The 13,016-nt window shown below is 32.8% G+C and overlaps 1 protein-coding gene, 1 long non-coding RNA gene and 1 pseudogene across 2 annotated transcripts; 2 read left to right on the top strand and 1 right to left on the bottom strand.

The window, feature by feature from the left end:
* Nucleotides 1-3,361: 3,361 nt before the first annotated feature.
* On the bottom strand, nucleotides 3,362-4,162 carry LOC145100178 (uncharacterized). Its single transcript, XR_013704864.1, has 3 exons — nucleotides 3,902-4,162; nucleotides 3,757-3,840; nucleotides 3,362-3,677 (listed from the first exon to the last, which is right to left on the bottom strand). It is a non-coding gene; the product is annotated as an uncharacterized LOC145100178 (long non-coding RNA).
* A 6,323-nt stretch (nucleotides 4,163-10,485) lies between these two features.
* Nucleotides 10,486-11,772, top strand: LOC145063163 (toll/interleukin-1 receptor-like protein pseudogene; annotated as a pseudogene).
* Nucleotides 11,773-11,820: 48 nt separating this feature from the next.
* On the top strand, nucleotides 11,821-12,545 carry LOC145063155 (disease resistance protein RUN1-like). Its single transcript, XM_079010747.1, has 2 exons — nucleotides 11,821-12,447; nucleotides 12,540-12,545. The coding sequence occupies exons 1-2, from the start codon at nucleotides 11,821-11,823 to the stop codon at nucleotides 12,543-12,545; spliced, it is 633 nt and encodes a 210-aa protein (XP_078866873.1).
* Nucleotides 12,546-13,016: the final 471 nt, after the last annotated feature.

The following is a 13,016-nucleotide window of genomic DNA, read 5'->3' as shown; positions in this document are numbered from 1 at the left end:
GTTCACACCCAACGCTAGCAACAAGATGAACAAGGAGAGAGGATAGGGGAGCTTAGAATTTCGGCTATTTCTTAAAGGGTATGAGTGGCCGAAATTTCTTAGGGGTGAGGGCCTTTTATAATGCAACAAGGATGCCCTCGATAACCCTAATGTGTATATAATTATAATATTTCAAGCATTTACATATAATTTTTTATTAAAAATATATTATTAAACTTTAGGTATAAACTAAGTAGTACCATGAAAAATCTCATCAGTATCAATATTAAATGTTATTAAGATTAAAATAAACAACAAATAAATATTTCTTGTATAAGTATTTAAGTAACTAAGAAACATATAATTTAGATTATATTGATAATATTAAAAAACTACTAAGTTTAACTAAAAAGTAAAATATCAAGATAAAAGAAAACATAAAACAACAAGATTAATAAACATATGGAGAATTTTGTATATGTTTTTTTAAACATCAAAGTATCATACTTTTCAATTTACTATGTAAATATCATATTTATCTTTTTATAAACTTTCAAAATATCAGATTTTTCTAAACTCTTATTTTGAACAATTTTAAAATTCTATACTCATTTTAAATAATCATTTTATCATTGACTATTATACCTCCATATAAATCTAAGCGTAAAATATCATCTATATTCATTATAACTTTCAAATTATTATATTTACCTAAATTATTATTAATAACGGTTACTAACAAATGATTGTCATGCATAATGATTACTAACAAATGAGTGCCATACATACGATGACATATGTTGAGCATAGGTTAAGATGGTGGACGGAGAGGAGTAGAGGACGAGATTACATGATGGTGATGTACTTGGAGATGACAAAAAGTGAGAACATGCTGAGATAACAAAGCGGGTTTTTATTTATGGAGAAGCCACGTGTTTCTAAAAAAGCATGTTTGTAAATCCTAAACCAAAACTCCAAGTTAACAAAAGAATAACAAATATCATATTTTTATATTAATGAAAAATTTTCAAATAAGTATTTTTTAAATTTCTTAAGCACTAACATGATATGATTCTAAAAATATCTATAAAAATGATTAACCATCGTGATATTTAAAAATAAAAATAAATCCTAAAATAAATGTATTTTATTTTCATATGTATTCCGTAGGCAAAGAATATTCAGAAAATGTGATATAAATATATATTTCAGAATACATGACAATGAAATAATTATTTTTAATAGTGTATTTTGTGAGCCCCACAAATTGAAAACACGATATCACAATATGATAAGGAACATTCATGTAATTTACTCAAACATAAATAATAACTAAACACAAAAAGATATAATAACATATTATATAAATTAGGGGTTAAAATTGTAATATTCAAAGTAGCGTCACTCGATGGAATACGTATGGGAGCTGTGGGTCACAGACCCACTATTACAAGACAATAAAAAACAACCCGATTTTTACAAAAAGCGCCCCCATTTTACACACACACACAAAAAAATAAAAAATAAAAAATAAAAAAATAAAAATAATGAAAGGATATTATATAATAAGAAAAACCCTGAATCCTCTCAAGCTAAAAAAAAAATTCTCCTCTTGCGTCTCTCTTCATCGTTGACTGGCCGTTTACCTGAAGTGTTACCGCCGTTCGGTCAGTAATTTTCATTCGTCTTCCTTTCTGCTCGCCTTTGGATCGTCCTGTATCCTCGTAGATTCAGAAATATTTCTCGTCCTGTTGAAGCTTTCTGAATTGTTGAAGCTAGATTGTAAGACATCTAAGTTTTCTTTAAGTACTTTTGGGTGTTATATTCCAAAATTAGGATTTTGCTAGAGCTCAGGTCCTAAATCAGTGAAGTCATGGTCAATTAAATTCTTTGTCAATTTAACACCTATGATGTTGGTCAGCAAAGCTTATGCTAATATGCTTCTTTTGTTCCATCCATAAGCAACTGATTAGATTACCACTCATTGTTGTAGTTCTGCATTTAGTTGTCTCAGACAGGGGCCAATCTATGTATTTATTGATTAGTATGACTCCACTGATGTGATAATACAAAAAGTTGAATTTTTACTACTAAAAAATGAGAGATTTATCCAAAATGAAGGCATACACCACTTAATTTGGTCAGGTGCAATGGAAAGGTTTTGCTTTTGCAATTTGCAATAGACTAATACAAATATTTGAAACATATGGCCTTCTCTTTTAATGTTTTGGTTGGAAGCTATTTAGAGCTTATCTATTTTTGAGCAAGCCATTAAGGTTTGATCTGTTTGAATAAATATACTTTTTTCAGATGCAATTATTTTGGACGTTTTCTGGTTTGAAGCCGAAAGCTTAGAAATGGTGTGGCTTGTTACTTTAAAAATATATCATTTAAAAAAAGCTCACTAATGCTTGATATTTTATACTAGATCTAGTGATAAATAATTTCATATTTGAAAAGCTTTTTCTTGTTAATTTGGGGATCTTTAAACAATCATGTCAATAAACTTATTCCTTTTGGTTTTAATCACTTCAGTTTTTTGTTTTAACTTTTAAAGATGTAAGGTTTTATTGTTGAGGTTTAAATTGTTTGATGAGGCTTAAGTCGCATAAGGTACTAATATAAGCATACACCACAAGGAAAAAGGCCATTACCGGCGACAAAAGTCGCCGGTACTGATAATAGCGGCGACGCGTCGCCGGTAATGAGTCGCCGCTACTGCCTCGTCGCTATTGATCAGTTTGTCGCCGCTAATGATAATAGTCGCCGCTATTAGTATGTCGCCGCTAATAATGTTGTTGCCGGTAAAAGTGTCGCCGGTAATTTGTTTTCAATTTTTTTTTAAATAATGATTTTCGTTGCCGGTGATAATATCGCAGGTAAAAGTGTTGCCGGTGATAATATCGCAGGTAAAAGTGTCGCCGGTAATAACAATATTCGATTAAATATCAAAACCAATAGTGTCGACGCTAATTACAAAACAAACATCCTATTAAATATCAAACATAATAGTGTCAAACAAACATCCTATTACAAACAAACATCCAAAATACAATTAAATATCAAAAGTCATACTATCCGAGTAGCAAAACAACAAAATTTTTACAATCTACTAAGTAGCAAAACGAGACAACATATGCAAATAAAACCCATTCTTACATACCCTCATCGCCGTTCCCATCGTTTCCTTGATTATTTTGGGATTGAAAAAACGAATAAAGCTCATCCCTACATGCCGGGTCGGCGAGCATTGCACGAAGATTTTCCAACTACATAATTAATAACAATATATATAAACTTATAAGTTAGATTGTCAAACATAAACAAAAACTATCAAAATACATTGTTATTTTTAAAGTAAGATAGAAAACCAAAGTACATTGCTATATTTTGCACTTGGGACAAAAACCAAATTACCAAACTTTTTAGCAAATAACCACCACAAAACCAAAACTACCAAATCAACATGCATTTTACGATGCTAAAGTAGATTGCTATTTTACCTGTGATGGTTGTGATGGTGGTTGTGATGGTTGCGAAGGCTGTGAAATCGGCGGGAGACCAGAAGGTTTGCGGCCAATGCCTCTAATGTGGCCACGTCGCTCTCCTAATACTTTCTCGAACGTAGCTCTTTCTTGAGTTGGCGTAAACTCACTTTCACCTTGAGTTTGTTCTAGCAGCTCTTCAACTAACCGATTCTGTAACTCCCAAAAGTGAGTAACAATTAAGTATAAATAAACATTTAAATATATGATAAAATTATAATTAAATACTTACATATTGTTGTTCCGATTCAGCAGTAACAAATACACCATTCTTATCGGTATGAGCTTTGCGAAATGTTTCCACTCTCTTAAGGTTCTGTTTAAGTTTAAAAATTAGATTATATTTTAAATAAATAATTACATGTATCGTACGGTACCTTCTTATAGCAAGTACTGCTATACGAGCTCGAACCCCCACGATTCACAATTGTTTGCTTTTCACGGATTTTGTGTTCCTTTCTGAAGCAATTTTGTGTTCGTCAGTTTGAAAATACTCAACTGTCTTCTCCCAGTTATCAACAAGCATACCATCCGGAGGATTTGCCAATGCTCTCGGGATATCTTCATACCCTCCGACCATCTTGAAATATTCTTTTGCGTCGGCTTTACGCTCTCGAAAACCTTTTAACAAGGCTGCTTGAAAACTCTCTGTCAATAAAGTAGCTTGTGCATCCTGGTACATTTGATTGAGATCAAACTTTGTCTACAATAAAAAAAAAAGTTAACCAAGTAAGAAACAATTATAGTTAAACCTATAAAATATATTTAAATAAATAATTACCGCTAAATGTTGTAATACAGTGTCCTTTATATCAGGGGAAACTCTTTTCCAACTCCATTTGTCGAAAGGGACCATCTGCCACATTGTTTTCCCAACTTCTCGGGAAAACATGTCTCCCGCCTCTCCTACAGGATTAAATGTGATATCCCTATCAAATTGCATGGCTATTGGTTTCCCCTGGTTCTGCAAGATTGCTTTTTCAAGCTTTATATTTTTTGCTTTTCCTCGAGCTTTCCTTCGGGCACGTCCCTCAACTACAAATGTAATTAAAAATTATTAGAAACGACATTTAATTTATGATAATTGAACAAAAATAGTAAATAAAAATTCATGATAAGACTTACCGTCCTACTCGTGCTGGCCAGGACCTCTACCACCTGGGAAAGGTGGGTTCTCAGCTCCGTCTCCCCCATGTCCACGACCCATGACAGCAGCCATGGTAAACATAAACAACAGCCACACTCTCATCATTTCCTGAAAAATTATAAGATATACAAATACAATTTTTATTATAGATACACATTACATAGAAATAAACATTTAGATAGGAATAAACATTTAGATAGGAATAAACATTTCCATTTAAACTAGAAATCCAAATACAGTTCATATTACAAACACATATTACAAATACATATTACATAAGAACTATTCTAATCAGAATCTTCCTCATATCCTTCAGTGTCTTCTTCGGTATCATAGTCAGAATCGGTGTCATCGTAATCAGTATCGCAATCAGAAACATCATTGACTCTACCAGTTGGCGGAGGAACTTCAGATGCACTTTCTACATCAACAATGACTCTAGGAATGTTTTGAAAGTACATGCTGAAATTGATAAAAAGTGGAGCATCGGATGAAGAGATATTTTGAAATACATCGACATCGTCTACATTTTCGTGTGAGACATTGTCAACATTTTGAACAAGGTCATCGTTCGATGGTAGATCCCAAATACTTCGATGATTAACATGCTCGACAACACACCGATGGTTATTGTTTGGCTCTCTGATGTAGAACACTTGTTTGGCTTGTGACGCATATATGAGTTGATCATCTTTGTATCCTTCGCGTCGTGTGTCGATACTGGTGAAACTATCACTAGAAATAACTCCTGTTCGAGTATCAAACCACTTGCAACGAAATAGTACAGTTGAATAATCATGTGTATACCTCAACTCTATAATCTCTTCTAACTGGCCATAATACTTCTCGCCTTTCTCACCCACCGCTAAAACCCCAGAGTTTTGTGTTGTACGTTGTGTGTCACGACTAAGTACCATAAACCTAACACCATTGACTATGCATGCGGTGTAAGAATAGGCATTCATTTGCGGGCCCATTGCAAGAACCGACAACTCTTCGTGGAATTCTGGAGATTTTTCTATTTTCATTTGATGAAACTAACAATTATAAATTAATATGTATTATGTATTCGTTAGATCAATGAAAAAAAATTTGTTTATTAATTTATATTACCTTTTCACGAAACCAATTACGAAATTCTCTCTTTCATCACTTTGGGGATGCTCAGATTTGAATTTCCTATGTTGATGACCAAAAGATATAGATTTAAAAAGATAAAATAAAAAATTAAGAATGAAAGTTAGAGATAAGATTAATTACTTGATATACTGTCTGACTTCTTCACAGCTATTCAATACAAACCATTCCATGTTATGCATTTCCGTTAAATTAAGAGTTTTGATTTGAGTTGTGCTGGTCGGTCGACATTTAGACTCAAACATCCAAAACTTTGTTTTTTCAATCACAATATCTACATTTCTTTCCGGACGATTCTTTACATCTCGAAGGTACATTGAACAAAATGATAAAGCTTCTTCAGCAACATAACCCTCAGCTATAGAACCTTCTGGCTTCACCTTGTTTCTGAGCGGGTCTTGTCTCTTCCATCCCATTAAAGTCCAACCTCTTTCTTAACGGATCATTAGCATCTAGGAAACGACGATGACCGATATATACGACTTTGTTTGTTGCATGGTACGAAGGAGTGTCTTCATTGCAAGTAGCACATGCTCTATACCCTTGCCCACTCCAACCCGATAAACTACTACGAGCTGGCCAATCGTTTATTGTCCACAACAACATAGCTCTCATCGTGAAGAATGTGTTTGTCGCCGCATCTTTAATACGTACGCCTGAGTTCCACAAATGTTTAAGCTCTTCCACCAACGGTCTAAGGAAAACATCCATATCCTTACCTGGAGCTTTCGGTCCTGGAATCAACAAAGTCAACATGAATGATGACTATTTCATACAAAGCCAGGGTGGCAGATTGTATGTGGTGAGTATGACCGGCCATGTGCTATGTGGATTACACATGTTTCCAAATGGATTGAAACCGTCAGCTGAAAGACCTAGGCGTACGTTACGGGGTTCACTCGAGAAGTCGGGGTATTTTTTTATCAAAATCTTGCCAATGTTCCCCATCAACAGGATGAATCATCACACCATCTTCTGAACGTCTGGTACTATGCCAAATCATATTTTTGGCAGTGTGCCTCGAACAATATAAACGTCGTAGTCTAGGGGTCACAGGAAAGTACCGTAACACCTTATGAGGTACTTTCTTACCCTTGGTGTTTTTATCGATCCATCGGCTCTCTTTACAAACGGGACAAACTTGCAATGAATCATGTTCTTTCCAAAAGAGACAACAATCGTTTTTACACACATGTATCGACTCATACCCCAGGCCAATAGACTTTAGTTTCTTTTTGGCTAGATAATGTGAAAGGGGAACCTTGTTGCCTTTGGGAAATGCTAATTGCAAGAGCTCAAGGAGTTGATCAAATGAACTATCAGTCCATTTGTTGTTCACCTTGATATGCATTAACTTTGCTAGAAACTCAAGGGAAGAAAAGATGCAACCAGTATACAATTGAGTTTCCATTTCTTCCAACAACTGTGCAAAATCATCATCCACACCGCTACCCCTTGTATTCGAGGTTCCTTCATCGAGGTTGGTATCATTTTCTCTCAACTCCCACATCACATCGTCGATTAAATCGGCCATTTCGTTACTTGGCAAGACGACGGGAGGAATAAAAGATTCACCATGATAGATCCAAATTTTGTACGCCTTACTGAAACCATTTATAAATATATGGCGTTCAACTACAGTCGGGTACTTGAAGTAACGGTTATCACATTTTTCACATGCACATCTGATTTTACCATTACTATCAAGGTGCAACTTCGACTTCTCAATAAAAGCTTTGAGTCATGTTTGGAACTCGGGATGGTTTCGATATGGATTAGTAGTCCAGCTTTTATCAATAGACATGATGTTGCTGAAACATAATTTTGGGTTTAGAGTTTAGTATACAGAATTAACATTATTTTTTTTCAATCCACATTTTTTTTACATCTAAAATAATATAAAAATTAAGTAATAAAGAAATGAAAAAAATAAATTAAAAACTAGAAGCTTTTAAACAATTTTATAGTTTTTTTTTGTGTTTTTTTTTTCAATTTACAAAAATAATGTATTTTTATTTTTTTTTCATTTATAGCATCCTACTTATAAGAAAACAACATACTTTTACATACGTATTATGTTGTTGTGTTGTTTTTTTTACCGTCGAGATTAAAATGTATATAAGTTTTTAAAGAATTTTATAATTTTTTTTGTGTTTTTTTTTTCCAATTATAAGTTAACTATATAACTTATTGGTTAATTAATTTGGAGTTAGCTTGGGTAAAAACTAGAAGCTTTCTAGTTTTTGTATATAAGTTTTTAAACAATTTTATAGTTTTTTTTTGTGTTTTTTTTTTCAATTTATAAAAATAATGTATTTTTTTTTCCAATTATAGCATCCTACTTATAAGAAAACCACATACTTTTACATACGTATTATGTTGTTGTGTTGTTTTTTTTACCATCGAGATTAAAATGTATATAAGTTTTTAAAGAATTTTATAATTTTTTTTGTGTTTTTTTTCCAATTATAAGTTAACTATATAACTTATTGGTTAATTAATTTGGAGTTAGCTTGGGTAAAAACTAGAAGCTTTCTAGTTTTTGTATATAAGTTTTTAAACAATTTTATAGTTTTTTTTTGTGTTTTTTTTTTCAATTTATAAAAATAATGTATTTTTTTTTCCAATTATAGCATCCTACTTATAAGAAAACCACATACTTTTACATACGTATTATGTTGTTGTGTTGTTTTTTTTACCATCGAGATTAAAATGTATATAAGTTTTTAAAGAATTTTATAATTTTTTTTGTGTTTTTTTTCCAATTATAAGTTAACTATATAACTTATTGGTTAATTAATTTGGAGTTAGCTTGGGTAAAAACTAGAAGCTTTCTAGTTTTTGTATATAAGTTTTTAAACAATTTTATAGTTTTTTTTTGTGTTTTTTTTTTCAATTTATAAAAATAATGTATTTTTATTTTTTTTTCAATTATAGCATCCTACTTATAAGAAAACCACATACTTTTACATAATACATAAGAAGGTGAAATTCACATACTTTTACATACATATACCACATATACACCAAATACAAATACACACAAAATAACATCCTATTTAAACCAAATACACATAATTTCACATATATACATAATAACATCCTATTTATACCAAATACAAAAGTTTCACAATCATATATCACATTTACAACAAACATACATACATTCACATACACACAATAACATTCTACTTATAACAAATACATATAATTTCTACTAATATACCACATATACATCAAACACACATACATTGGAATATATATACCAAATTCACATATATTCAAACAAATACAAAATATACAATCCAATTTTCACATATGACAATTATCACATAATTTCACATATAAATACAACTTGAAGCTATACAACTAATTGCAATTAAATAACCACAAAAAAAATTGAATAACTTGCTTCTAATCCAAAAAAATACCACCAAAAACAAGAATATGAACAATTTATTATCATTCAATCACTACATAAAGCTACAAATCGAAATTCATACAAAATAAAAATGAAATCATCAAAAAAAACTCACATTTCTTCAAGAAATGGAGGTACCTAGAAATTGATCCCAAAGCTTTAACCACTTGCTTGGAACAATGCTTCTAATCCAAAACAACACCACCAAAAACAAAGAATATGAGCAATTTATTATCATTCAATCACTACATAAAGCTACAAATCGAAATTCATACAACATAAAAATGAAATCATCAAAATAAAACTTACCTTTCTTCAACAATGGAGGTAGAAATTGATCCCAAAGCTTTAACCACACCTAGAGACACTTGCTTGGAACAATGAGGGGAGAAATTTGCTTGAAAGAAGCAGATTGAAGAAGAAATCGGCGATACCGGTGAAGGAAATTGGAAGCAAACAGAAAGGAATATGAAGAAGGGAGGTTATCTGCGTGCGTTTTTTTTTTATCTGTGATGACCAATAGCGGCGACACCTTTAGCGGCGACGCTAGGGGCAATACCGGCGACAATCAGTAATAGCGGCGACAAACTGGAGGGAAGGGTACCGCGTCATTTTTAGCAGACTATTAGCGGCGACTTTTTTGGAGTTTTAGTGGCGACATCTGTGTCGCCGGTATTAGGTTAGACCGGATAAGGCACCCCACCCGTTGGATTGTATATCTCATCGAACGGTTCAGATGCAATAGAGGGGGAAAGTGAGGATTCGGGTGACAACCCTTTAGCGGCGACACTATTAGCGGCGACAAGGAGCTTTACCGGCGACTCTAGATTGAGTCGCCGGTAAAGCCCCTTGTCGCCGCTAATAGTGTCGCCGCTAAAGGTTATATTTCTTGTAGTGATATTAACTCACTTAGCCGATATATATGCTGGTTGTTTCAGAAGCATATTGATTCACACAGAAAAGTTAGAGGTGCATATGTCTGGTTTATTAAACACTTCAGTTTATATTTTGAAGACTATAAGGTGTTTTTTTAGAGGCTTAAACTGTTTGATGGTATAAGGTATTAATAATTTTGATTTTATGTAGACTGTAGAGACATTATGTATGGGCTCTTCAGATTGAGGCATAAGTAAGGAAAGCGTGGTATCCAAAAACTTCAGAACGCAGTATTTACTTTCTGAAGTGATGATGTCTGCAGGAAACTGAGTTTCAGAGGTTATTGGGAAGGGTGAAGATTCCTCAATCTACAACTCATAATGGTTGAACTCCATGAAGTTACTGAAGGATCTTCATCTTCTTCATCAACTCATGGTCATGGATATGATGTATTTTTAAGTTTTAGAGGTGTTGACACTCGTAATAGTTTCACTAATCACCTTTATAATGCTCTCATGCATGCCAACATCACTACCTTCTTGGATGATGAAGAGATTGAAACAGGGGAAGATCTAAAACCGGAATTGGAGAGTGCGATTAAATCATCCAAGGCTTCTATTATTGTGTTGTCCAAGAACTATGCTACTTCCACATGGTGTCTTGATGAACTGGTGTTGATCCTTGAGCAACGTATGCAATCCAATCATGTTGTTATTCCCATCTTTTATCATGTTGAGCCCACCGATGTAAGGAAGCAACAAAGTAGCATAGACAGAAGATGGAATCAGAGACAAATGAAAATAAAAAATGTAAATGGACTCAAAAGATGGACCGATGGAGTAATGCACTTAAAGAAGTTGCTGATTTAAAAGGGAAGGATGCAAATGGCGGGTAACCACTTTCTAACCCATATTTCCTTACGCCTTTTATATTGACAAAGCAGCACATGAAAAGTCAATTGCATCTTTTCCTTATTCATATCAATATGTTTGTTCGCAATCATCAAATAGGCATATTTTTGATGTATTTTAATTTTGGATAGCTCTTAAAGAAATGCTTGAAGTTGATTCCAATCTTTGCAGTTATGTGATTACAGAACTTAATTCATATAATTAGGTTAACCATTTTGCTAATTTTAACACATTTGTGATGCAACTATTAGTTTATCATAAATTAATTCATTTTAATGATTTTTATATACTTTTCATTAATAAACCAAATTTTGAATTCTTGTATTTTTCTTTTACTATTTTTATATCATTCTATCTTCAAATAATAACATCTGCTATTATGATAAATAAATATTCTTGTAAGTAGTAAATGTTAAGTTATAACTATTGACTGACATTTTGTTATGATTCATGCAATACTACATCAACATTTAAGTTTGGTGGTAGTTAATGAAATCATGTATTACAATGGTGGCTCTTGTCTTATTATTGACAATAATTATGACCTTGCACATTAGAAGCTTACAATGATATCATTTTGATTGTCAGTTTTTGCATTATGTTTTTTGGTTCTTACTAAAATTAAATTCCAGGCTAGAGGTGGAGCTTATTGATGAAATTGTAAATGACATCTTCCATAAATTACAAATACCCTCAAGGTTTCTACTGCCTCAACTTATTGGGATGGAGGATTCCATTACATTCGTCACTTCATGATTGAAAGATGCATTATCACATACAACAAACATACTCACTATTTTGGGTATGGGTTGGATCGGGAAGACGTCTTTAGCCAAATATGTCTATGCATTACACTCTCATGAATTTGCCACAAGCAGCTTCATTGAAGATATCAGTAGGAAATGTGATGAAAAGTCAAATGGGATGCTTGATGTACAAAAGCAACTCTATAATGACATTTCAAAACCAAGTTCAGTTCAAGTTCTTGATGGTTCTATGTGCACCTCAATGATAGAGAATGCAGTAGCCCGTAAAAAGGTGTTTTTAGTTCTTGATGATATTGGTAGTCTCGACCAATTAGATGCTTTACTTGGAAGCAAAATTTTTAATCCAAGAACCAAAATCATAATAACAACAAAAAATGCATGCTTCACAGAGAGTTGTGCACTATTCAAAACGGACGTTAAACCCAAACATGCACTGTACAAGCTTACAGGCTTATCTAAGATCGATTCACAAAAACTTTTGTGTTTTCATGCATTTATGTGCAATGATCCAAAGGCAGGTTATGAAGAGGTGTCAGAAAATCTAGTGAAGTATTGTGAAGGACATCCAATGGCTCTTAAAGTTTTGGGTAGGTCTCTATATAATCGAGATGTAACATATTGGGAGGGGTACATAGACATGCTAAAGAAAGAAAATGGTCTCCCTGTAATTAATGCATTGAGAATGAACTTTGACTCTTTGCCATTCAAAAATGATAAGGAGTTGTTTAAGCATATTGCTTGTTTTTTTGTTGGAAGGGATAGAGATGTTACAAAAACAATATTAAAGGCATGTGATATAGACACAAGATGCGGGATCACGAATCTTATTGATAGATGTCTTCTTAGTTATAGACGAAATTATGAATTCAAAAGTATCGAATTGACAATGCATCAGTTGGTTCAAGAGATGGGAAGATTCCTAATACGTGAAGAATCACTTGACAATCCCGGGGAACGAAGTAGATTATGGTGTCATGAGGAGTCATTCAAAGTGTTGAAACAAAAAAAGGTAATAGGTGATGTACTTGTTCTAGTCATTTTGTATATATATATATATATATATATATATATATATATATATATATATATATATATATATGACAATAACATTCTAAAAATATTTTTGCATACCCTTTCTTTTCAGGGTACAGAAAATGTTCTAGGCCTTACCCTTGACATGAGAATGCTTGGGAAAGAGAAGTTACATGAATCATTTGAGTTGAAAACAGACGC

The sequence above is a fragment of the Lactuca serriola genome, chromosome 1, assembly GCF_051521515.1.
Source record: "Lactuca serriola cultivar US96UC23 chromosome 1, Lser_US96UC23_V15, whole genome shotgun sequence".
Taxonomy (NCBI): Eukaryota; Viridiplantae; Streptophyta; class Magnoliopsida; order Asterales; family Asteraceae; genus Lactuca; species Lactuca serriola.
Note: the sequence above shows the minus strand (reverse complement) of the source record. Positions and strands in the feature narration are given on the sequence as shown.

Coding starts and splice junctions, on each gene's coding strand:
- LOC145063155 (XM_079010747.1), top strand. CDS start 11,821: ATGGGTTGGATCGGGAAGACGTCTTTAGCCAAATATGTCTATGCATTA.